This window comes from Ascochyta rabiei, chromosome 9, assembly GCF_004011695.2.
Source record: "Ascochyta rabiei chromosome 9, complete sequence".
NCBI classification, from domain to species: domain Eukaryota; kingdom Fungi; phylum Ascomycota; class Dothideomycetes; order Pleosporales; family Didymellaceae; genus Ascochyta; species Ascochyta rabiei.
The window spans coordinates 325,056-347,368 of NC_082413.1; the positions used below are offsets into that span (position 1 = coordinate 325,056).

Below are 22,313 nucleotides of genomic sequence, written 5' to 3' on the forward strand. Positions count from 1 at the left end.
AGAGTAGCGAAGCGGCCTTTCTCTTATACTCGTCAAGACAGCGCCTTGCTCTTCAGTGGATATTTGTGACATAGTCAATTTCGAAACCGATGCCTCTTGTGCACTGGTACCGCCTCATGTAAGGTACCACAACTGTCCTCTTACAAACCCTGAAGCATGGTGCCATACTGTCTGTTTGCACTCATTTCCACCCGTGAGGCGAAATCTGCTTTGCAAGCTGTGAGCAAAGCCAAGAGATGGACAAGGCAAGGTTGAGCTGCGATCAACCGGCATCGTACGAAAATGGTCACTCTGATGATGTTGTGATACCAGGGATTTGACGCAGGTACAAATGCAGGTACGAACCGATGGTTGTACCCGTTAAAATTGCTATTTGAGAAACACGAGTGGCGAATGATTATAGATGTGAGTAAGTAGAAAATCAGCTGTAAAGGTTAGAAAAATAGGAACCGACAAAGCCTGTTGGTCAGGCGGCTTGAATAAACCGGTGAGCAGGGTTGCTAGATACTATGTGCCAATATTGCTGTGAGAGAAGAAATCGTAGGGTGTGGTACGAATGTTCCTACAACAAACTTGTCAACTGTCAAAAGAAAGTGACTGTGTTCAAATTGTCGCAGCTTCAATGATCACAGGGCTGCCACAAGGGGACAGGTCCACTGGCGGGTAACCTTCACGGGACTTTCGTGCTTGTGGATGTCGAGAAGAGATTGCGAAAACTGGCATTGGCAGGTTGCCTACGCAGCATGGTTGCCGGCATCTCGCACGCTCAGCAGAGAGAGGAGCAACGCAACAGCTTTTTTTGCTAGAGCGAGGGATAGTTTTGGCCAGGTCAGGGTATGCAACGACAGACGTAAGGGTCGTGATCACAATGTGAGGTGGAGGAAGTGGTAATGACGAAGTCGGCTTACCGAGGGGAAGGCACGTTCGGCTTAAGCCCGCGGTCGCCTCAAACCTCGGCTCAACTCCACATTCCGGTGTCAAGCTCCTGTGCTCCGCCTGATGAAGTACGGAAAGTGGCCGCCATGTGATAGTCGCTTCTCAACTCGTTAGAGCTTTTCTCTTTGCGATTCACCCGCTTCCAAATTATTCTCCCTCTTTGCAGAAATCATGTCATCATCCGCCCTTCGCACATCCATGAGAATGGCGTCGCGGCCACAGCAGCGCTTGGCCAGCATTCAAAGACAATTCAGCAGCTCTGCGCCACAAAAGAAGGAGATCAAAGATGCATACATCATAAGCGCTAGCCGAACGCCGACTGCAGTGGTATGAATCGTTCACCACCTTGTGGTGTATCTCAACTGATCGTGTCGCAGTTCAATGGCAACTTCACCACCGTCTCAGCTACTCAGCTCGGTGCCACAGCCATCAAGTCGGCCCTCGAGAAGTCTAAAGTCCCAGTCTCCTCCATCGATGCTGTATACATGGGCAACGTGCTGTCTGCTGGTGTTGGACAAGCACCGGCAAGACAAGCAGCCATCTTCGCTGGCCTGCCCACCAACATTGAGGCAACCACCATCAACAAAGTATGCGCTTCAGGCCTAAAGGCGGTCAACATCGCAGCATCAACCATTGAGTTGGGACAGGCTGAGGCACAGATTGCAGGTGGCATGGAGAACATGACCCGTGTACCGTACTACCTAAACCGCGCCAGCCAACAGCCAGCATTCGGCCATCAGAAGATGCAGGATGGACTGATCGCCGACGGACTCTGGGATGTGTATAACCAAATCCACATGGGTAACTGCGCCGAAAAGACCGCCAGAGACCACAACATCTCACGGAAAGATCAAGATGACTATGCCATCCTGACCTACAAACGAGCACAGCAAGCCTACAAGGACGGGCTGTTCAAGGACGAGATCGTTCCGGTCACAGTCAAGTCCAAGAAAGGCGACGTCGTCATCTCAGAAGACGAGCAATACAACAAGCTCAAGCTTGAGAAGGTCCCTACGCTGAAACCTGCTTTCTCGAAGGACGCAGACGCCTCGGTTACCGCGGCCAACAGCTCGCCCCTCAGCGACGGCGCATCTGCATTGGTACTCGGTAGCAAGGAGATCGCGCAGCAGTACGGCAAGGACAGCCGCGTCCTTGCAAAGATTGTCACTTACTGCGATGCCTCGGTCGACCCGATCGACTTCCCCATCGCGCCTGCCTCCGTCGTCGAGAAGCTGCTGAAGCAGTCAGGCCTCAAGAAGGAGGACATCTCGATCTGGGAGTTCAACGAAGCCTTTGCTGCCGTCATCAAGGCGAACGCTAAGATACTTGGTCTTGGGGAGGACAACGTAAACCCAAGGGGTGGCGCCATTGCGCTGGGTCACGCACTGGGCAGCTCGGGTAGCAGGATATTGGTCACGCTGCTGCATCAGTTGGAGGTTGGGCAGTATGGTGCTGCGGCGATTTGCAACGGCGGTGGTGCGTCGAGTGGCATTATTGTGCAAAGGGTCAGTGCCGATTCGTTGTAGACGAGCTGTAAGGAGATGCTGGATGAGCAAAATGTAGATACGTGCAATTTCATGCCATGCTGAAATCATCATCCAGCACTTTGTGGGCGAATCTTTGTTGTAGAAATTCCAGAGGTGCAGACAAAGATTAGCTGAGTAAGTATGGCGTCACGAACAGAACGATCTCACACAACTCAACTTGTTGAAGGGGGTATAATGCAATTCATCCATTCATGAATCCATGAAATTTCTTTTAGAAGAGTTCTGATCGACCATCGCCGTGCGCTCAATGAAAAGCTACACAACGCAGAACACCCTTTTCCATGCACGCCAGTCCATAAGCTTGAGAGATTCGACCAGACGTCCCAGAGACCACGCAACGCCCTCGGCGCTACATTTACCTGTAGCGCCAGAGGGAGAGGGTGTTGTGCCTCTTCCAGGTCTTCCTGCGACCAGCGGTGGTGTTGTTGTACTTGTGACCACGGCCAAGACCACGGCTCTTCTTGCCGGTGGCGGTAAGACCACGAGACTCGCGGTGCTTGTGGACGGGGGCGACGATCCAGTTGATGCGGGCATCGCGGCGAATAGCCTTGTGCTGGGGGTCGACAAGGATGACCTCGTAGTACTTGTAGGTCGAGTCCTGGTTGATCCAGTACGAGTTGAGAACGCGCAGGTTGGCGCAGCGGCGGCCGACACGCTCCTCAGCGGTGCTCTTGAGGGAGCGCTGGTACTTGAGCTGGTTGATACCCTGATTGGTAGGCTTTCCTGTGCAGGCATTAGTCTTCTGCGTGCGTTTTCATTCCGATCGATCAAGCATACCGTAGGTGGCGCCCCTAAGAAATAAATGTTAGCACTGTCGCATGTTGTGTTGTGTGTGAGGGTACGTACTTGGGAGCCTGCCTCTTGCGGCCACCGCGGCGGACACGGCAGCGGTAGATAACGTAACCCTGCTTGGCCTTGTACCCAAGACGGCGGGCCTTGTCGGGGCGCGAGGGACGGCTGGCGCGGTGGATGACCTTCAGTTGGCGAAGCTATCGATGCACTCTCAGCTAATGTTCAACGAGTACACCAATTGAGACCGGTGTCTCAGGAAATGTGATTCATACCTCCCAGCACTGCCACAATGTTAGCAAAGTCCTCGTTCCCTTTTAGTTGTGTATACGTACGCGAACGCGCATCAAGAAGCGCATCATGTCCGACTGCTTCTTCTTCTGAAGTTCCTCAACATACTTAAGGGCACCCATCTGAGCGGTTGTTAGTACTGCGTGTACGGAAATTTCGATCGTTGATTGCGTTGGTCGCTTGACTGATCGATTCGTTGCTGTGGGAGACTCACTTTGTCTGGTCCTGGTGTTAGTAGGGTCGTTGACGGTGGAGGTTGACGATGCGCAAATCTCGAAGAGATCCGAAATTTCGAATAAGCGAGGTGGGTGGAAGCTCTTGGCGCGAGAGCAGTCCACTTACCGTGTGGGCTAAGCCAGAAGCAGCAACACCGTTTTTGTACCGCAGAACTTTAACATCGTCCGCAGCTCCTCCGATCATTTGCTTCCCTTTTTCTTTTCAAGTTGCGGAACTGTCTGCTTGTGCGGGTACGTTGAGCTTTCAATGTTGCCACATTTATTGCTGATGGCTGCGACGACGAGGATACCATGCATGATTCTAATTCCCTCCTTCCGGTCGCTCTGTAGTTCACCAAAAGAACCATGGGCACACATCTTGTGTCCTTCTCCGGCTCTAATCAACACCCACGTGCATCTACCGCTGCCGTTTCTGCATACAAAGCTAACATCTTCTTCATCCTTACTTCCATCTCGCGTTTCATGATACTCGGTACACGAGCGTTCTCTGAATAACACATGGCGATTTGCGAACACGTGTGTCCCCAAGAAAATCCCCAGTTTCAGCGGTTTAATGATTATATATACACATCACACGCATCCTCACAATCTCAAAAAGAAAACAAAGGTTTCTTAAATTGCTTGAGGCTCGTAATTTACCTTCGGTGCTTTGTAATCGTCAACGAAACTCCAAACGCCAATACCCACGCGCCTGGAAATATGTCCAGGGAGTTATGCGCAACGAAAACCAAAGACTGGAAGATGACAGAGTTCGTAATTTAGGTTGAGGTGGTGTTCCGAAGAAGCGATAGACGGGGCTGGGGAGATATATTCACATGACAGCCAGGGTTGGTGTGAGAATGTATGTACGCATTAATAAACAACATCTGAAAGTATGACTGTAGCCTTGGTGCTTTGCCGTGGTCGTGAGTAGGTCACAGTGCAGCTGCTCGGTTTTACGTGTGGAGGGCGAGAAGTACTTCTCGAGGTTGCTCTGCAAGAGAGCAAGCATTACGTGGTGGTGGTGATGCGCTGGGGCAATTTGCAATATACACTCTCTACATTTCATCTGCACTGCCTGTTGCTATCTCTGTATCCCTACCCTACAACAGCGCTGGCCTCTTTCTCCTTCTGCTCCTCATCCTTACCACCCAGGCTCTCCCTCTTCTCATAGACGCCCTGTAGCACAGCCTTGATCTCCTGCAGGAACCTCGTGCATTCATCTTCTGTGCCGACTGTGATCCTGAGGCAACCTTCACAACCGTACTCTTTCCCTCTAAACCTAACAACAACACCCCTCTCCTCAGCCAACCCTTCATACACCGCAAGTGCGACCTCGTTGCTCGGCTTCCCGTTCGGCTTGTCCAGCATCTGGTAGAGCAGGAAATTGCTCTCTGTCCCGCCGTGCAGTTCGCCCACCCCCGGAACCTTAGGCAGTTCTTTGATTAACCTCTCCCTCTGCTTGACGATCAAGTCCTTGTTTCTTGTCATGACATTGAGGTGTTTTGGACTCAGTGCTGCCTGCGCAAGCTGCGATGTTGGGTTCGAAATGTTGTACGGCGCCTTCATGTTGTTCAGGATTTGTGCGACTGCCGGATCTGCGAACGCAGCACCAAGCCGGATGCCAGCGAGTCCAAAGGCCTTGGACAGCGTCTGCATGACGACGAGGTTCGGCCATTCGGCGACCCATTCCGCCATCGAAGAGCCTTCGGGCGCAAAGTCGATGTACGCTTCATCCAAGACTACCACGCCATTCCACCTTGTCTCTAATATGGCCTGTACATCCTCTTTTCTGAGCAGCTTTCCCGTGGGATTGCCGGGCGAGCAAAGGTATGCGAGTTTTATGCTGGGATCGGAGGTGAGCGCTTTCTGGATGGCGGGCACGTCGAGATCGAAGGTAGGGAGCTGCAGGGGGACTTTGACCAGCGAGACATCGTTGACCTGCGCGGAGACGCTGTACATGCCGTACGTGGGGGGGCATGTCAGGATCTTCTCTTTGCCCGGGGCGCAGAAGGCGCGGATCAGAGCGTCGATGGCTTCATCAGATCCGACGCCCACAAAGAGGTGCTCCGGGCCGATGGTCTTTGATGTGTGGGTGCGCGTGTTGCGGAGATTGCAGAGAAGCTGCTTGAGGTCTGCTTGGTGGCTGTATGCATGGTGAGCAAGCGTTTCGGCTTTTTGGCTGGTATGCGCACGGGTCTGGGTAGCGGTTGAGGCCAAGCAGGTCTACGTCGATTGATGCAGACGAGTCTGATGTGCCGGTGACATTGGCGCCAGGCAGTTGCCCCTCTCCGGTCAGTGCCAGGCCTGGGCCGTATGCGTTCTCGTTCGCGTCGAGTAGGATGTTGGTGCCGTCGTCTTTGTAGTCACTGGCATCGTAAGCGTCTGCGTACAGCATTTACGCGTAGAGCTTCACCTACTCGCGCGCACAGCGGTACGGCTCCAATGCGAGGATGTTGGGTCGCGCGCATGTCTGCAGATCGAACGCTGTGTTCTTGGAAGGCATTGCGAGTGATATGCGAGGATGGACGCGATATAATGTCGTGGGAGGTGATGGCGGGGACCTTTTGAATGGGTACCGCGGGGCTGCGGCGACGTCAGGAGTCATCGCGGCCTCGAGATCTTATCACCGCGATGACTCTACGAAGAGCTCAATCGCACGGCGGCATCTCCGAAAGACTGCCCTACTCAAGACAGACGCACGGCCTCATGACATGTGGAGAACGAGCTGAGGTATTGGTGCGGTGAACCGAGGCTTGCATACAGGGGAGGGGGTCAGGAGTAAGCAAACTCAAGAGGGTAAAGAAAGGATGCAACACGACTTCAAGTACCAGGATCGCTACGCTGTAAAACATGACCAACACGAACCTCTCAGGCCAAAGCACCCATAGGATCCCAAAGCTCAAGCATCTTCGGCTTCTGCTCTAGCACCTTCTTCACTGTCGAGCTCACCACACTTGGATCCACCACCGCCTGGTACACGAACTCATCCATCCACTTGTCGCTCATCACAAAATACCCTTTCTCGCCCACCCTTTCGCTCCAAGAGTTCTCAACCCTCCATCTCACAGGCTTGCCGTCGACAACATGCACGGCCGTCAGCACCATAGCATGCGTCATCTGGCTCTCGCCGGTCTGCAGACGCTCGGCCTTCGACATGCCTAGCTTGATGTTGAAGCCTAACTCATACTCGAAAAGATCGGTGTCCATAATGCCCTTGGCTGAGTCGGAGTATTTACCAACATCTGAGCCGAAGAACACAGGCATGCCGCGTTTGAGCATTGCGATGCACGCATCTTTGATGGTCTTCATGTCTGTGTTAACGTATGTGACTGGCCGACCTTCCCACACATTGCCCAGGCGGTTGACGCTAAGCAAGCGATTGTAGGGGTTGCGAGGATCATTGACGAGAGAGAAGAGCTGGTGGACATCTGTGCCTGAAAGAGCCCGTACGGTCCTGCTGTCTGATAGTTCCTTTGCAAAGGCAGTCGGGCGTGTCTTCACGGTTTGGAAGTTACCATCGCGGTCGTAGAATTCCCACGTAAAGGCCTTCTCTGGCGCAGGTGGTGGTCCAAGCATCAATGTGAGGATCAAGTGGATCTCGCGCATCATTGTGGCCTTCTCGGCTGCGATGCTTGCCTTGATGGCATTGGGCGAGGCGTTGCTGGATGCGATGGAACGCAGTCGAACAGCATCCTCCCGCAACTTAGTGGTGATGAGGTTGTCCATCACTCTCGAGTTGCTGGCGTTGAAAGAGTCCGGGTAAAGCGTTTGAGGAACCAGTCCGTATTTTTCCACCAGATTGGCTACCATGTCCCATTGTCCTCCGTCACCAACTGGACTTGCCAGCAAAGCCTGTACCAGGCGGCTATCGATGCTCTCAGACGCTGTCTCAAGAACATTCTCCAGAAAGTAGTTCGCTTTCTCCATTTTATCCATGAAAAATAAATATGCTTGGGACAGCTGAAAGTTATCCAACTTGTACTTCTTCATAATGGCGATGCGGAACACGTTGGTAGACGCGAAGAGCCAGCATCTGCCCGATGAAGCTTGGTTTGTGATTGGCGAGCCTTCAATGGGAATCTTGATGTTGAACTGGTTGGTGTCTGAGATTGCAGCTGCGCGAGAGGATAGGACAGCAGTTGCTGGATTCGAGCTTAGAGCTAGTAGAGCAAGGCGGTTCTGTAGTGATATTAGTTACATAGATAACGCGGAGCAGTTTGTTTCGCACCTTAGGGTCTTCCATGACCCTTCTTTCCCACTCCTCGACGTCTTTGATAGAGACATTCTTCGTCTGCCTTGAGAGTGGTGTATACTTAGGTGCTGCGATACGATCAGAGCTCGCCTCCAGGATCAGTCACTGAATACCTACGAGCATCACCAGCGACATGCACAAACCCATCTTTTTCACTCGTAGCTCGATCTTCGTTCAGGTGGAGAGCTTGCAGGCGCTCTCGCAGCTTCTCGTTGACAGCAGCATCGGACGGTCTCGACTGGTTCGCACCCATAATGCGTACTAAGTTGATAATTACACAGGAACTCAGGAACAGAAGAGCTTCCAGCATGAAGTTGGGGTGTAGGTGGGCACCGTGATGGTCGCCTGCTTATCGATTCGTTATCGCGGGAAGCTATGGCGCGTGGCAGGGCATGTGATGCATCAGATGGCTAGGCGCACCTTCCCCATGCCGCGGGTCATGAGGCAAACGATAGCGGATCCGATTACAAACGCTGGAACGCAATATATCAGTCATGATAAGAAGTCTTGTTAGGCAGGTGCCATGACGAAATGGGTGTGCGGAGTACAAACAACCAAAGGACGCTCCTCCCGATCATGAGCTCCACCAGACCAGGCTGAAGCACTTTTTGAATGTCTTGATATTTAGAGCCGGGTGATCATATTTCATCAAATCGAATGACACGGTTTACCGGCCCGATGGCGCAATGGTAGCGCGTCAGATTCCAGTTAAGGTGTCTCCTGAAGGTTAGGCGTTCAAATCGCCTTCGGGTCATTCTATTTTTTGCCCACAAACCACGTCCAGTTTGTCTGCGCACAATCACCTTTTAAGGCCGGCAACGGCCCGTTTTTTGCTCCTTGCTGACATGTTTCAGCCATTCGGCCCCCGCTTACAATTCTTTTAACAATCTGCTCTCCACAACGTCTGACGCCTCAATGACCCTTGAATCACTAGGTATGCTGCTGAAGTCATAACCTGACTGAAGCGCTTTCTCGCTTCACTAGCTACATCTCTTCACGCAATTGGTTGCCTTGCATCTTGTTGGCCCTGAACAATGCATTGTTCGTGATCATCAAGGAATGCGCAATGTAGCTGGGAGATGAGGATGCCCTGCGCCAGGCCGCCAACGCGTGTTTCACCCACATTCACAGCCAGCCTTGGACGCCTTCTTTTGACCCCTGGGTATCGATCTGCAACATCTCCGGATTTCTGCTTAGCACGTCTAACCCAACACTCCTTTGATAAGTTTGCAGTTGCCCAGTAGATGCGATACCATCGTCCCTTCACTGCTCAACTGCTAAGTAAGCATCCACAGCCCTCATCATGGCGAGTCAACCAGGGTTATGGAAGAAGCGCGTACTCATACCGTTCTGGTGTCTGCGTATCTGCATCATGATATTCCTGATAGGGATTTACGCCATTGCCCTTCACGCAGTCAATAGTGTTGGAGAGTTTGTGAAACCAGTTATCGCGTAGGTCTCTCATTGACTATTGCTATCGCAAGTGCTAACTACATACAGGAGCATTGTAGTCTTCCTCCTATTCATCGTCATTTGTCTTCTTATCGATATCCTCGCCATTGTGCTTTTCTTGCGCGACGCCTTGAAACCCGGGACATTCCTGATCATGAACTGCTTTCAGACTGGTTTTTTCGGGGGCGTTTTGATCATGGATCTTGTGGCTGTCGCGAGAGGAACGAGCTCAGAAGGCATCGGGGGTAGCATCTTCGTCTTGTAAGCATACGAAGTGGGTAGCGGGAAACCAGCCACTAACACCCCACAGCCTCACATTCGTCGGTCTCCTCATCTACTCTGCCGTCGGCTACCACCGCGCGAAAAAGCAAGCTCAACGAGGCAACTACGCTGTAGCGTACAATCCCACCGTACCTACCGCATATGCACCGCCGCACTTAGACGCCCCGCCATATCAACTGCACACTGCATATCATTCGCAGACGGCCGCGCCTGTCGAGCTTCAAAACAGCCACTATCTGCCACCATACCAAGCACACGGCGCAACGACCGATTCCTACAATCAGGGGCAGATGAAGCCAGCGCATATATAGTCTGACTGGGAAACGGGGCTTGCTTCTTAAGTGTATGCAACAAACAGTAGATCACCTCTGGTGTACGCGCTCGAGTACTCCACTTCTGAAGGTTGGCAATCGTCGTATGACTTTTAGTAGCAGCCTTGAGCACTTGCAGAAGCGCGAGAGCATCAACGTCCACCACAAGCCATGCAACTATGTCTAGCGGATGTACAAGGGCGAAGCAGGGATGGAGCTGATCACATTCGGCACGCAGACAAAGAATCCTAGTTGTGCACTGGAAGCAGTAGCATGGTTCTGGTTTTGAACCTCAGATCTTGTTCGTATTTGCGAGAGCTTAGCATGGGGTCTCGTGGGAGTAATATGCTTATGCGATGCAATACGTCTTCAAACGTGCCAGATGGAACATACTCAAGTGGCAACGCACCTTTGCCCCTGATCCATGGAACGGGCCGTTGTCGTTTAACTACACGTAATGGCGGACTTCTACCATTTAAGGAAGGTGCACGACCTTCGGCCACGGCGTGCAGTGAATGTACATTCAGCCGCGTCCTCGTATGTCACTGTCGAGACAAATTGCAGGGCTGGTCAAGGAATTGAAACGCATGGAAAGCGCACGTGTGAATAGGCGTCGGAGGCGCCTGCCAGAAAGGTCGCCGCTGCCGAGGCGCCCATGTTCGGTCACAACGCGACGCCCTTTCACGGCGGCATTACCAACCACTCATAGTTGTAAACCCGCTTCTCGCCGCGACCTCAATCTATCCTATGTGCAATCAAATCACGATATGCAACACGTTCGACTAGTCGTGTTATATTTGCTCTGCAGTAGACCTGACTGGTGTTTGCATGTCTGCCGAGGTGGAGTAGGATTTGAATATAGCTCAGGAAGCCTGTGCTAACCTGGCGAGTATCGCAGATACTTTAGGTATAAATGAGCATGTCTACTCATAATGAAGTGTAGCAGGCAGGCCCGCAGTTCTTATTTTGCTGGACCCAGCTTTGCACCGTCAACCACCTTCGTTTCGTCCGATACCCTCGCTACACCATGCGCTACTCACTTCTCATCGCTGCCGCTTTACCTCTCGTTCAGGGCGTTCGCATTGTCCAGAGCAACGATGATGGCTGGGCTGAGATTAACCTGCGGACGTTCTTCAATGTTCTGAACTCTGCTGGCCACCAAGTGGTTCTATCTGCTCCAGCTGAGAACCAATCAGGCAAAGGTAGGTACCTTTTTGTTATGCATGTGAATTAAAAAGATCGGTTTGCTGACAGAGCCAGGTTCATCTGATGCGACGCCTGAAATCGTCGACTCTGACGGCTGCATCCACGCTTCCTGCCCTGGCGGCAGCCCGGCCACCGGGTTCAACGCCTCAGACCCACGCCTCAACTACGTAAACTCATACCCCGTAACCTCTATCAAGACCGGCATCTCAACCACTGCACCGAAGCTTTGGTCCGGCGCTGCTCCTGAACTAGCCCTCACGGGTCCTAATGTCGGTGGTAATGTGGGCGTCCAAGTTCCCTTCTCCGGTACCGTCGGCGCAGCCACGTACGCCGCGAAGACCGCAAAGATCCCTGCCATTGCATTTAGCGGCCAGACAGGCGATCCTACGGCTTGGGACCAGCCTACACCTCTGTATAGCAAGATCTATGCTGATCTGGCACTCAACATCACAACTACCATCATCAATTCTGGAAAGCCGTACCTCCCAGACAACACATGGCTGAACGTCAACTTCCCGGCTGTGTCGAGCACAAAGTGCAACAACGTGAACCAGTTCAAGTTTATTTTCACTCGTGTCAATACCGGTCTTGTTGGTAGTGCTCCCGATATTACTGTTTGCGGAACCACGGCGAGGCTGCCATGGGAGGCGGACGTCGCGGTCATCAGGGGAAACAACTGCTACGTCTCTATCTCGCCCGGTGATGCGAACGATAAGACGACTGCAGCAGCCGCTCAGCAGCAGATCATCTACGACAAGCTGAAGTCGATTTTGTCGTGCTTGTCGTAGGTTGATAGGCATCGGGAGAATAGAGATAGTCATATAATACTTCAGTGGCCTCTTTGGGTATCTAGATTAAACTCCGTCGAGCATCAACACACCCCATGTACTTTTGAATTTCTGGAATTTAGTCACAGACACCTGATAAAAAACCCTCAGTCGTGACAAAACGTCAGCATGCCAATCTAACCATTTATCCTTTTCGGCCCAACATGCATCCCTCCTCCTCTTCGCATAATCGATGCCAAAACCTCACATTCTCTGATCTTCTTCCACTACGATACGGAGAGGAATGAAAAGCGAGTTGGGTGTAGCTGGATGAGTATCGAGGATTATCGAGGACGGTTGTTGGTGGTCGAGGGTGATAGTGATTAGCTGCATTTCGCGAGATGTAGTGTACAAAAACAACGTTTCTCACCAAAGCTGCCCTGACGAGCGCTGGCGTTCAGGTAGTCTCAACCACTCTGGCATCGCTGGCGGCCCTCCTCGCAAAATCAAGGGCGTTTTGGTAATAACGCCACTTATTATTGCAAGCATGGCACGTAGTGCGCTTGCCCAATGGACCAGCGCGGAAGTACGACTGGTTCTCATTGCAGCCAGAGTTGTCAACAAACAAAATTGATCGACATTTTGATTCGTGAACAGACCAAGGGCTGGGACTTGCACAGCTCCACGGATAGCGGTATGCAACGTGCACGCTCAAAATGGTATCAAACAGGCGATCAAATTTGTTTGTTGACAACTCTGACAATTTGCAGCAGCCCAGGCAGGCCGCTTTTGAGAGCGGAGGTTGCTGACTGAGCCACTGTCTACCGCAAGGAGTGCACAATGTCTAAGGTCATTGAGGACAAAACATACCACATGACTGTGGACGTCAATCAACACTATTGCATGAGTCGTAATTGTGTCCCACACCGTGCACGCGTTGTGCGTCCTTCAAGTCCGCCAGCTCTTGCTGCAGCGCACGATGCTCTACGAGAAGTCCCTCATGGCTCTTGCGGCTCTCCTCAACTGCCTGCCCGGGGGCATGTGCCATGTCCTGTAGGTTCGTTAGTTTGACATATAGTTCTCAGAATCTTTCACGCAAAGTAAAGGCCTGCAGTGCATCACTCGCTTCTGCACCAAGTGCCGCTAATCGAGCAGCAAAGCTGCCATCTGTGCTGTCCATCATGTTGTCTAGTCGTTATTACAGTCGTGGAGTCGATCGAGAGAGGGTTTTGGAGAGGATAGTAGAGACGAAGAGGAGGAGGAGGAGGCAGAAGAAGAAGGAAGGCAGAAAGGAGCATGAGGAGAAAGGCAGACGGCCGCAGTGAAAGGAGGGTCACTGCAGCAATTGCGACGCACGTATCTTCACTTTGACCAGTGTGCTTATCATGGAACTGTCACTGACCGAATCCTTCCTTTCACTGTTCACCGTCCAAGGGAAGTGAACGGGAACTGGCAAGAGCTGGAGATCTTGTCGAAGCCTGCCTTGCAGCTGAAGAGACAGAAGTTGTTAGGTGGTGTACAGTTTTAGTATGTATATATGACAGCTAAGTAAAAGCATGTCGCTATGGTGTGACACATGCCGTAGGCACCAAGCCTTACTTTAAACACCTCACTGATGCTGCCTTGATTCGCTATTTCGGATCACATGTTGTTTGGTGTCGTTCGCCAGGTCACCATGCGCCCCTCGACTTGTCGCAAGATTCCAGGGATATGCGTGACGAGTCGCAGATGGAGGATAAGGATAATGCGTTAGGATATATGTACGCTCAACTATTCACAAACTATGAAAACTCGCCGTTGGCCTCGTCGGCATCGAGCCAACCTTTGCACATCTGTACAGCACGGTCCCTGAAAGATACGTTAGCTATGCCCGGCGTCTGTAATGGGCATTCTAGAACTTACCACTTCTTGAACATCTTTGCGCCTTCCTCCTGGCTGACGTTGGGCTCGAAGACCATACGGTCCTTCTGGTTGATCTCCTTCAGCTCGTCGAACTCTTTCCAGACATCAACAGCGAATCCAGCCGCGATGGCAGCACCAAGTGCAGTAGTTTCGCGCATGGCAGGGCGGTCGACTGGGATACCAATAATGTTCGCTTGCGTCTGCACACAGTGTTAATGATGCGCCCAGTTCTTGATGTGATTTGTGTACTGACCTGCATGCAAAGGTTACTGTTACTCATCCCACCATCAACAGCCAGCATGTTCAGCTTGTGCCCAGAGTCCAGCTCCATAGCATCGAGAATAGCCTTAGTCTGGAAGCAGGTGGCCTCGAGGGTTGCTCGCGCAATGTGACCCTGCTCTGTGAATTGTGTAATGCCGAAGATTGTGCCCTTCGCATCGTCAATCCAGTAGGGTGCAAAAAGACCGGAGAAAGCTGTGACGAAAACACACCCTCCGTTGTCTTCTACACTCGCGGCAAGGTCACTAATCTTGTGTGAATGTGTAATGAAACCCATATTGTTCATCAGGAACTTGACACCAGATCCAGCGACAGCTATGCTTCCCTCGAGGGCGTACACAGGTTTGCGCTTACCGCCAAAGTCGTATGCGATAGTTGCAAGCAGGCCATGCTTCGATATTACTGGTTTTTCGCCGACGTTGTAGAGCAAGAAACAACCAGTTCCGTATGTGTTTTTGGCAGATCCGGGTGTGAATCCTTGTTGACCAACCAAGGCTGACGACTGGTCACCGAGGCAGCCCGCTATCGGTACGCCCTTGAGGATGCCTCTTGTCAGAGAGCCGAAGGCGTCAGGAGAAGACGATGGAACAATCTTGGGCAGGTTCAGCTTCTTGCGGTCAAGCTTGAAGAAGTCCAAAAGCTTGTCGTCGTATTGTACGGTGTGCAGATTCATGAACATGGTTCGCGACGCGTTTGTGCAGTCTGTGACGTGGATGTCGCGCTCCTTTCCACCGTTCAGGTTGTATAGAATCCAGGTATCGACAGTACCGAATGATAAGCGGCCTTCGTCGTATGCTTTTCGGACCTCTTCGACGTGGTCGATCAGCCAAACCAGCTTCACTGACGATGGGTATGTGGACAGCGGCAGTCCAGTCAACCCAAGCAAATCGTCCGCTCCTTCTCTATTCTTCAACTCTCGCACTAAACCCTTGGTTCTTGTGTCGGGCCATGCGATTGCGTTGTAAAGTGGCTCACCGGTGTTGGTGTCCCACACGACAGTGGTTTCACGCTGGTTGGTGATCCCAATAGCTTTAATGTCTGCAATGTCGTAGTTCATGTCCTCAAAGATTCCAGTAGCTTTCTCTATACACTGCTCAACAGAGCTGACGAGCTCATAGGGATCATGCTCGTGCCAACCCGACTGGGGGTAATGTTGGGTGAACTCGATCTGGTGTTGCGCAACGGGCTAAACGGCGAGTCAGTTGCGAATCCTCCAAGCAGGCACTGGCGGACTTACCTCTCCCATTCCATCGAAGATGATAAATCTTGTACTTGTGGTTCCCTGATCAATGGAGCCAATAAAGACCTTCTCGAGCTTCTCCTCGTCGAGAATCCCATCCGGCGAGCCATCTCTCACTTGCTTTTTGGGCACCGGCTGCGGCTCGACGCCCTTCGCAGAGATCTCTTGAATCGCCATGTTGGTTGCAGAAATGCGAGAATTGTGCAGCGTTGCTTTGTATTGCAGTGGAGTACGGCTAATTATTCCGCGCGCACTGGAGATTTTCCGGTGTGCGCGTCGCGTACAATTGGTTGTTATAGTTCCGAGGTGGTTGTGCCGCAAATGCACGAAGAGGGATGCCGGTCGCGCGAAAGAACACCGAACTATGATGGTGCGAGGATATTTAAGGGCTGGAGAAAAAATGATAGAGGACTGTGCAAGAGGAAGGCAAAGAGATCATCGTACGGCGCGCAAAGTATTCAGGAACAAATCGGCACGCGACAACGATAATGCGCGTGGGCTTATGACGATGAGGGGTTGGTGTAGAGAAAGCGGGGGACCTGGGCTATGAGGGGAAACAATTCGTGGGCGCGGACAGTCAGGTGGATGCACGAAATCTCAGCCTCAAGCAAGCTAAACAGGGTAAGCCCTCCTTGGTCGCTTTGCGACTGTTCCAAGTATCAATCGTCGATTGTTGCACCTGCTAACTGGGCCTAAAAGCGCAGCTAGGCAGTCCATCCGCGCGTCTTGATCATTGTGATATCAATACAGTGGGCCGATCGGCATGGTCGGCTCCACAATATAATTGATGGCATTATCAATCGCAGAGCCGCAAACTGTTTGACAAGGATACAAACCCCATGCTCGGGATATCGGTAACGGCACATGTTGACCAAATCCAGAGACGCGATTACTGTCAAAGCTCAAGTATAGCCATACACATTCAATTACACACCATTGTGCGCAGCTTGGTCCCCACAGAGGACTCAGGAAGCTTCGTCACGCGTTACCCGCAAAAACAATGGATCATGCCGATCCTACAGAACTTAGTGCTTGTCTCTGTCGTCGCTGGCCGCTGCATCCTTCTTGGCAGCAATTCTGGCCTCTTCTTCCTCTGCAAGCTTGTACTCAGACCCCTCGCGGAGAGCCTTGACTCTGTCGACCGCACCTGGCATCCTTCCGACCTTGGCCGAGACCTCACCACGGCCAATTAAAGTGACAACAATGCTGACACCGACGATGAAAGTCAAGATGAATCGGTACTCGCGGTCTGTGGTGATAGCGGGGTTAGCCGTTGATATCCGAATGGCTGAGATGGAGTAAACTTACACCATGGAGGCGTCCAGCCCTTGAGCGCGGCACGAGTATCGATGAAGTACAGCCCAACAAAGCTCAAGAACTGGGTGATCAGAGCATACTCAATGGGCATAACGGTTGCACTCCAGCCAGCCATGGGAGCGAAGACACCAATTGCGTAGCGAGGATAGCCGTGAACTCCCCCGTACTTGGCCCATTCCAAGCCCCAGTGGATTGCACCCAAGAACGAGATGATCTGTCGGTTATCAGCAAGGCAGTCATCGGTCGCGATACGGGAGCAAACATACGCTGGCTCCATATCCAATCTGAATAGGCTCAAGGAGATGCAGTAGTTGTGTTGCTGAGTGCTCTGATAGAATCGCGCCTTGCCCAGCGACCGAGTGATTGATCTCGTATGCGCATAGAACCGTAGCAAGTGAAGTACCAAGGTAAGGAATAGTACCAGCAAGACCCATGTAGTAGGCCTCTCTTGGCACGTCTTTCAGACTGAAGGTTTCGCGAATGGTTTCCTGCATGATTCAGCAACATTCAAGAGCTATCGATGCGCCCAGCTTACCAAGTCGCTCTTCACACCCTTCATCATATCGACATCTGGCTCAGGCGCAGGGGCGCCATGTTCGGAGAGGAAGGGATGAATTGTGCTGGTCGTCGACACGCGTTCTGGTGTGGGTTCAAGCTTCTCGTGTGCATATTTCTCCTCCGCCTTCTCCTGCTCCTTTGTGATATTTCGGCGAAGGATTGAAGATTTGATCAGAGTTATGCGTGCCAACTGCGATGTTTGTGGCCGCTTGGACGCCAGAGAACCAAACTGTGTGGTCCATTGATGTGCAGGGGCCGTCCGTTGAGCGGACGCGAATGGGCGCGCAGCGGGCGCGGTAATTGATCTCGCGAAGCGCGTAGCACCGTTGCGAAGCATTGTGAGAAGACTGGGTATATTATGAAGGACAGCAGCAACGGGGAATCGACACTGAACGCTGGAGAAGAAAAGGGAGGCTTGCTGTCGCGTCCGAGCTGCGGCTGGCAAGCTTGTCAACCAAGCTCGAGCTCTCATCCCCGCAACAGCATGTGACGTCATGCACATGTCAAGCTTCGGCAGCTGCGGAAGTTTATAGTACGCAAGCTAGTCCATTGATCATCTAACATTCCGCGTGCTTGCATGCAATTCGTCGGGGTATCACATCGGCCAATTGTATCAGTCTCAGACAGCGTCCGGGATGTTGCGTCGAGCTCCAAGTTGATACATATCACCTTGTCCCTCGACTTGAATCGTAATGCTGCAGAGCTGGCATCACAGATGGTCCGATAAAAGGTAGTTCCCAGATGAGGACCTTAAAAGCTCAATAGTTCGAAGAGGATGGTGAGAATTTTTCGTGTTCTCGTCGTGTCGCTCGATCCAATGGTCTGTTCATTCGTGGATGGCTTCGACAACTCTGTATCACACGCCAGCATCTTTTATACGATACTAAACGACCTTCGAGAACGGCGGAGGGATATTGGTGGCAGGGGGTAGTCGAGAGTAGTCGAGAGTCATCGAGAATGCCTACTCCCCAGGCTAGTCGACAACAGTCCAGTCCAGCCAGGGGCAAGAGAGATTTTTGCTTGCACCTAAGTAAACTTTTTTTCTATTCTCCCAACTCTGCCCGCTATCTACTGGCTCGCTCTTTGCAGGCGGCCTCGTTGCTCTTAATTCATGGAACGAGTTTTCGGACCGGTCTTTGGCACTGCAAGAAGAGGAATTGTACTCAGCGACTGCGGGATGTGGGTGTTAAGAAAGACACCACAGACCGCCACCTGATACAAGAGCTAGATCTTACGCTTAGAAGCATCTTGAAGCTGATGCTTTTCGATTTTGGTGTGCTGACGAAAAGAGAGAGTATCAAGATTGCTTTCCGTAGTGGTTAACTGTTTAGCTAAACCTACTAATGAGCCTCGGAATAAGGTTGAGCTCTTTGTTGCGGAAAAGTGAAAAGAGCTTACAAACGAGAGGTAGGATATCATTGCGTTAATAATTAGGTTCTAAGATTTTTTATCCTTTTTTTTGGAAAACAAACTTTTTGGATGAATATTTCTAGTAAGTAGCCTCAGAGGAGCTACTCGAGCACCTCCCATTCTTACCATGTCTATGAATACACTGCTATTATTTTTCTAGTGTTCTGAAAGACCGAGAAGGTGGTTTTTCACCATTTGATACGGGTGGAAGGTGGGATCCGAGTGGAAGCCCCACGCGTTTGGTACTGTAACATCCAACGTATTGTACCTCGCTTAGAGAAGACGGATCATAGCGAACCATGGGTAGGGCAAGGCTTGAGTGTACTTTTTGCAGTGTTTGCTCGTGCTTGAGCGATGGTTTCTCAAGCGCGCATGTGAAGGTGATTGGAACTTTACCTCCGTGTTCGTTCGCAATGCTTTGAATGTAACACATCATCGCAATACTGCTCGCCCACATCGCGACTGAAGTTCTTCACGGTCTTACACCAAATTCAAACATACAATCTCAGGCAGAGCGTTTTTAGCGGTATCAATCATGGAAGTAGGGCATATGGTTTGACTTTCAATATTCACCAAAGAGGTGCTATCCTCAACCCACTGTGTTACTGATTGAAAAGATTTCGTCATAATTTTGTAGCCAACGGCGGTATTCAACTCTCAATAGACGATTGTGCTAGGCATTGAAAGCTCCAAGTCGAATGACTGCGGCCCGGCCGCAAACAGTGCTGTTCATTCAAGGCGTTGTGGCGGTGCAGGCAAAGCTCAATTAGAGTTGCCCCATAAGCTGTCGACCTGTTGGCTGTTTTCACCACACGGAAGCATTTGTGAGAAGCCTGTAGGATTTGCTCGACAGGATTCTCGAAGTTGCTTGTCGACTGTCAAAGATCTGGTGAGGTGGCGACAGTGGGGCTGGTCTTTCGCTTCCCATGCATGGTGGGGTAGTTTCGTCATAGCAACCGCAGAACAGTCGCTGAAGAACGGCAGCAGAAAGAATGCACCGGAAGCTTCAACAGGGCGCGATGGCGGCACAACTGCCCGCAAATGACTTTAGTGGAAGGGAAACAAGGCTAAGTACCCTCAGCAACAATCAGGCAGCGTTTCGGTGTGGGTCGCGGCGTTTGCGCGCCAACCAGAAGCTTCCGTGATGTTCTCTTTCTGCGAGTTTCCACGCCCTTCTCTAACAAAAATCTGTCTCGCCCAGCACTCTTAAAAGCCCACCCCGCCGCTACAGTTCCTCCTTTCCAGATCATCAAACAAACACGACAGCAAAGCCTCACTTAATCAAGTCACCGACTTGTGAGCACTCTAAAGCGTTTCTTTTCTTTTGATACCCCACACCACACACAACCGCAATCATGTCTGCTATCGGTATTGATCTCGGAACCACGTACTCTTGCGTTGGTATCTTCCGCGATGACCGCATCGAAATCATTGCCAATGACCAGGGTAACCGAACTACTCCCTCGTTCGTCGCATTCACGGACACTGAGCGCCTCATTGGTGACTCCGCGAAGAACCAGGTCGCCATGAACCCTATCAACACAGTCTTTGACGCTAAGCGTTTGATCGGACGTAAGTTCGCCGACGCTGAGGTCCAGGCCGACATGAAGCACTTCCCTTTCAAGGTCATCGACAAGGGCGGCAAGCCCGTCATTCAGGTCGAGTTCAAGGGCGAGGAGAAGACCTTCACACCCGAAGAGATCTCGTCCATGGTTCTTGTCAAGATGAGGGAGACTGCTGAGTCCTACCTCGGTGGTACCGTCAACAACGCCGTCGTCACAGTCCCTGCCTACTTCAACGACTCGCAACGTCAGGCTACTAAGGATGCTGGTCTCATTGCTGGCCTTAACGTCCTCCGTATCATCAACGAGCCTACCGCCGCTGCCATTGCCTACGGTCTCGACAAGAGGACTGAGGGCGAGCGTAACGTCCTCATCTTCGATTTGGGTGGTGGTACATTCGATGTCTCCCTCTTGACCATTGAGGAGGGTATCTTCGAGGTCAAGTCGACTGCTGGAGACACTCACTTGGGTGGTGAGGACTTCGACAACCGTCTTGTAAACCACTTCACCAATGAATTCAAAAGAAAACATAAGAAGGTATGTAAAATCTCAATCGCAATCTCAAAGATTCATTGACTAACCCCACGCTAGGATTTGACTTCCAACGCGCGCGCCCTCCGCCGTCTGCGTACCGCCTGCGAGAGGGCCAAGCGCACTCTTTCCTCGTCCGCTCAGACCTCTATCGAGATCGATTCCCTGTACGAGGGTATCGACTTCTACACCTCAATCACCCGTGCTCGTTTCGAAGAGCTCTGCCAGGACCTCTTCCGCTCCACCATGGAGCCCGTCGAGCGCGTCCTCCGCGATGCTAAGATCGACAAGTCTTCCGTCCACGAGATCGTCCTCGTTGGTGGTTCTACCCGTATCCCCAAGGTTCAGAAGATGGTCTCCGACTTCTTCAACGGCAAGGAGCCCAACAAGTCCATCAACCCCGATGAGGCTGTTGCCTACGGTGCCGCCGTCCAGGCCGCTATCCTGTCTGGTGACACTTCCTCCAAGTCCACCAACGAGATCCTCCTGCTCGACGTTTCGCCGTTGTCTCTCGGTATTGAGACCGCTGGTGGTGTCATGACTGCCCTCATCAAGCGCAACACCACCATCCCCACCAAGAAGTCTGAGGTCTTCTCTACTTTCAGCGACAACCAGCCTGGTGTCCTCATTCAGGTATACGAGGGTGAGCGTGCTCGCACAAAGGACAACAATCTCCTCGGCAAGTTCGAGCTTACCGGCATTCCGCCTGCGCCCCGCGGTGTTCCTCAGATCGAGGTCACCTTCGACCTTGATGCCAACGGTATCATGAACGTCTCTGCTCTCGAGAAGGGCACCGGAAAGACCAACAAGATCGTCATCACCAACGACAAGGGTCGTCTTTCCAAGGACGAGATCGAGCGCATGCTTGCTGAGGCCGAGAAGTACAAGGCTGAGGACGAGGCTGAGTCCGCCCGTATCTCCGCTAAGAACGCTCTCGAGTCCTACGCCTACTCGCTCCGCAACACTCTCTCCGACTCCAAGGTCGACGAGAAGCTCGATGCCGGCGACAAGGAGAAACTCAAGGCTGAGATCGACAAGACCGTTGCCTGGTTGGACGACAACCAGACCGCTACCAAGGACGAGTACGAGTCCCAGCAGAAGGAGCTTGAGGGTGTTGCCAACCCCATCATGATGAAGTTCTACGGCTCTGGCGGCGAGGGTGGTATGCCCGGCGGCATGCCCGGAGGCGCTCCCGGTGGCGCTGCTCCCGGCGCTGGCGGCGATGACGGCCCCACTGTTGAGGAGGTTGACTAAGCGGATCGCTGCCTTGAGTCGTCTTCTTTGTCTTTCTTCCTTTGAGCATAGACTTCTTCATTTGGGCGGTCTTTGGAGTTCATGGCCATAAAGGCCTTTTCACGGTTTCATTTGCATCAGATGAGTTACGATAATGACTGGAAAAGTTTGGTGGAATGCATGCGATGTTATATCCCGAGCAGAATTCACATAATAACTTCAACACATGC

The 22,313-nt window shown here is 52.0% G+C and overlaps 9 protein-coding genes and 1 non-coding gene across 10 annotated transcripts; 5 read left to right on the top strand and 5 right to left on the bottom strand.

Annotated features, from left to right (window-relative positions):
- Positions 1-1,107: 1,107 nt before the first annotated feature.
- Positions 1,108-2,462, top strand: EKO05_0005658 (Acetyl-CoA C-acetyltransferase; the record flags this gene model as incomplete). Its single annotated transcript, XM_038939838.1, has 2 exons — positions 1,108-1,263; positions 1,314-2,462. 2 exons carry the CDS (start codon positions 1,108-1,110, stop codon positions 2,460-2,462), a joined length of 1,305 nt encoding a protein of 434 aa, XP_038798676.1.
- A 376-nt stretch (positions 2,463-2,838) lies between these two features.
- On the bottom strand, positions 2,839-3,685 carry EKO05_0005659 (60S ribosomal protein L15; the record flags this gene model as incomplete). The annotated part of the gene is made up of 5 exons (XM_038939707.2): positions 2,839-3,206; positions 3,261-3,274; positions 3,330-3,472; positions 3,548-3,556; positions 3,608-3,685. The coding sequence occupies 5 exons, from the start codon at positions 3,683-3,685 to the stop codon at positions 2,839-2,841; spliced, it is 612 nt and encodes a 203-aa protein (XP_038798677.2).
- Positions 3,686-4,876: 1,191 nt separating this feature from the next.
- On the bottom strand, positions 4,877-6,284 carry EKO05_0005660 (Histidinol-phosphate transaminase; the record flags this gene model as incomplete). Its single annotated transcript, XM_038939887.1, has 3 exons — positions 4,877-5,924; positions 5,974-6,147; positions 6,199-6,284. The coding sequence occupies 3 exons, from the start codon at positions 6,282-6,284 to the stop codon at positions 4,877-4,879; spliced, it is 1,308 nt and encodes a 435-aa protein (XP_038798678.1).
- A 365-nt stretch (positions 6,285-6,649) lies between these two features.
- EKO05_0005661 (Bleomycin hydrolase) lies at positions 6,650-8,286 on the bottom strand (the record flags this gene model as incomplete). The annotated part of the gene is made up of 3 exons (XM_038939704.2): positions 6,650-7,960; positions 8,010-8,101; positions 8,151-8,286. The coding sequence occupies 3 exons, from the start codon at positions 8,284-8,286 to the stop codon at positions 6,650-6,652; spliced, it is 1,539 nt and encodes a 512-aa protein (XP_038798679.2).
- Positions 8,287-8,705: 419 nt separating this feature from the next.
- Positions 8,706-8,787, top strand: EKO05_9t2. The gene has a single exon. It is a non-coding gene; the product is annotated as a tRNA-Trp (tRNA).
- Positions 8,788-9,336: 549 nt separating this feature from the next.
- On the top strand, positions 9,337-10,078 carry EKO05_0005662 (uncharacterized protein; the record flags this gene model as incomplete). Its single annotated transcript, XM_038939753.1, has 3 exons — positions 9,337-9,485; positions 9,534-9,746; positions 9,796-10,078. 3 exons carry the CDS (start codon positions 9,337-9,339, stop codon positions 10,076-10,078), a joined length of 645 nt encoding a protein of 214 aa, XP_038798680.1.
- Positions 10,079-11,105: 1,027 nt separating this feature from the next.
- Positions 11,106-12,072, top strand: EKO05_0005663 (5'-nucleotidase; the record flags this gene model as incomplete). Its single annotated transcript, XM_038939732.1, has 2 exons — positions 11,106-11,280; positions 11,339-12,072. The coding sequence occupies 2 exons, from the start codon at positions 11,106-11,108 to the stop codon at positions 12,070-12,072; spliced, it is 909 nt and encodes a 302-aa protein (XP_038798681.1).
- Positions 12,073-13,832: 1,760 nt separating this feature from the next.
- EKO05_0005664 (Glycerol kinase) lies at positions 13,833-15,649 on the bottom strand (the record flags this gene model as incomplete). The annotated part of the gene is made up of 4 exons (XM_038939617.1): positions 13,833-13,899; positions 13,954-14,153; positions 14,207-15,418; positions 15,470-15,649. The coding sequence occupies 4 exons, from the start codon at positions 15,647-15,649 to the stop codon at positions 13,833-13,835; spliced, it is 1,659 nt and encodes a 552-aa protein (XP_038798682.1).
- An 848-nt stretch (positions 15,650-16,497) lies between these two features.
- On the bottom strand, positions 16,498-17,684 carry EKO05_0005665 (uncharacterized protein; the record flags this gene model as incomplete). Its single annotated transcript, XM_038939703.1, has 4 exons — positions 16,498-16,721; positions 16,781-17,003; positions 17,056-17,277; positions 17,325-17,684. The coding sequence occupies 4 exons, from the start codon at positions 17,682-17,684 to the stop codon at positions 16,498-16,500; spliced, it is 1,029 nt and encodes a 342-aa protein (XP_038798683.1).
- A 2,428-nt stretch (positions 17,685-20,112) lies between these two features.
- EKO05_0005666 (Hsp70 chaperone) lies at positions 20,113-22,104 on the top strand (the record flags this gene model as incomplete). The annotated part of the gene is made up of 2 exons (XM_038939907.1): positions 20,113-20,856; positions 20,911-22,104. 2 exons carry the CDS (start codon positions 20,113-20,115, stop codon positions 22,102-22,104), a joined length of 1,938 nt encoding a protein of 645 aa, XP_038798684.1.
- Positions 22,105-22,313: the final 209 nt, after the last annotated feature.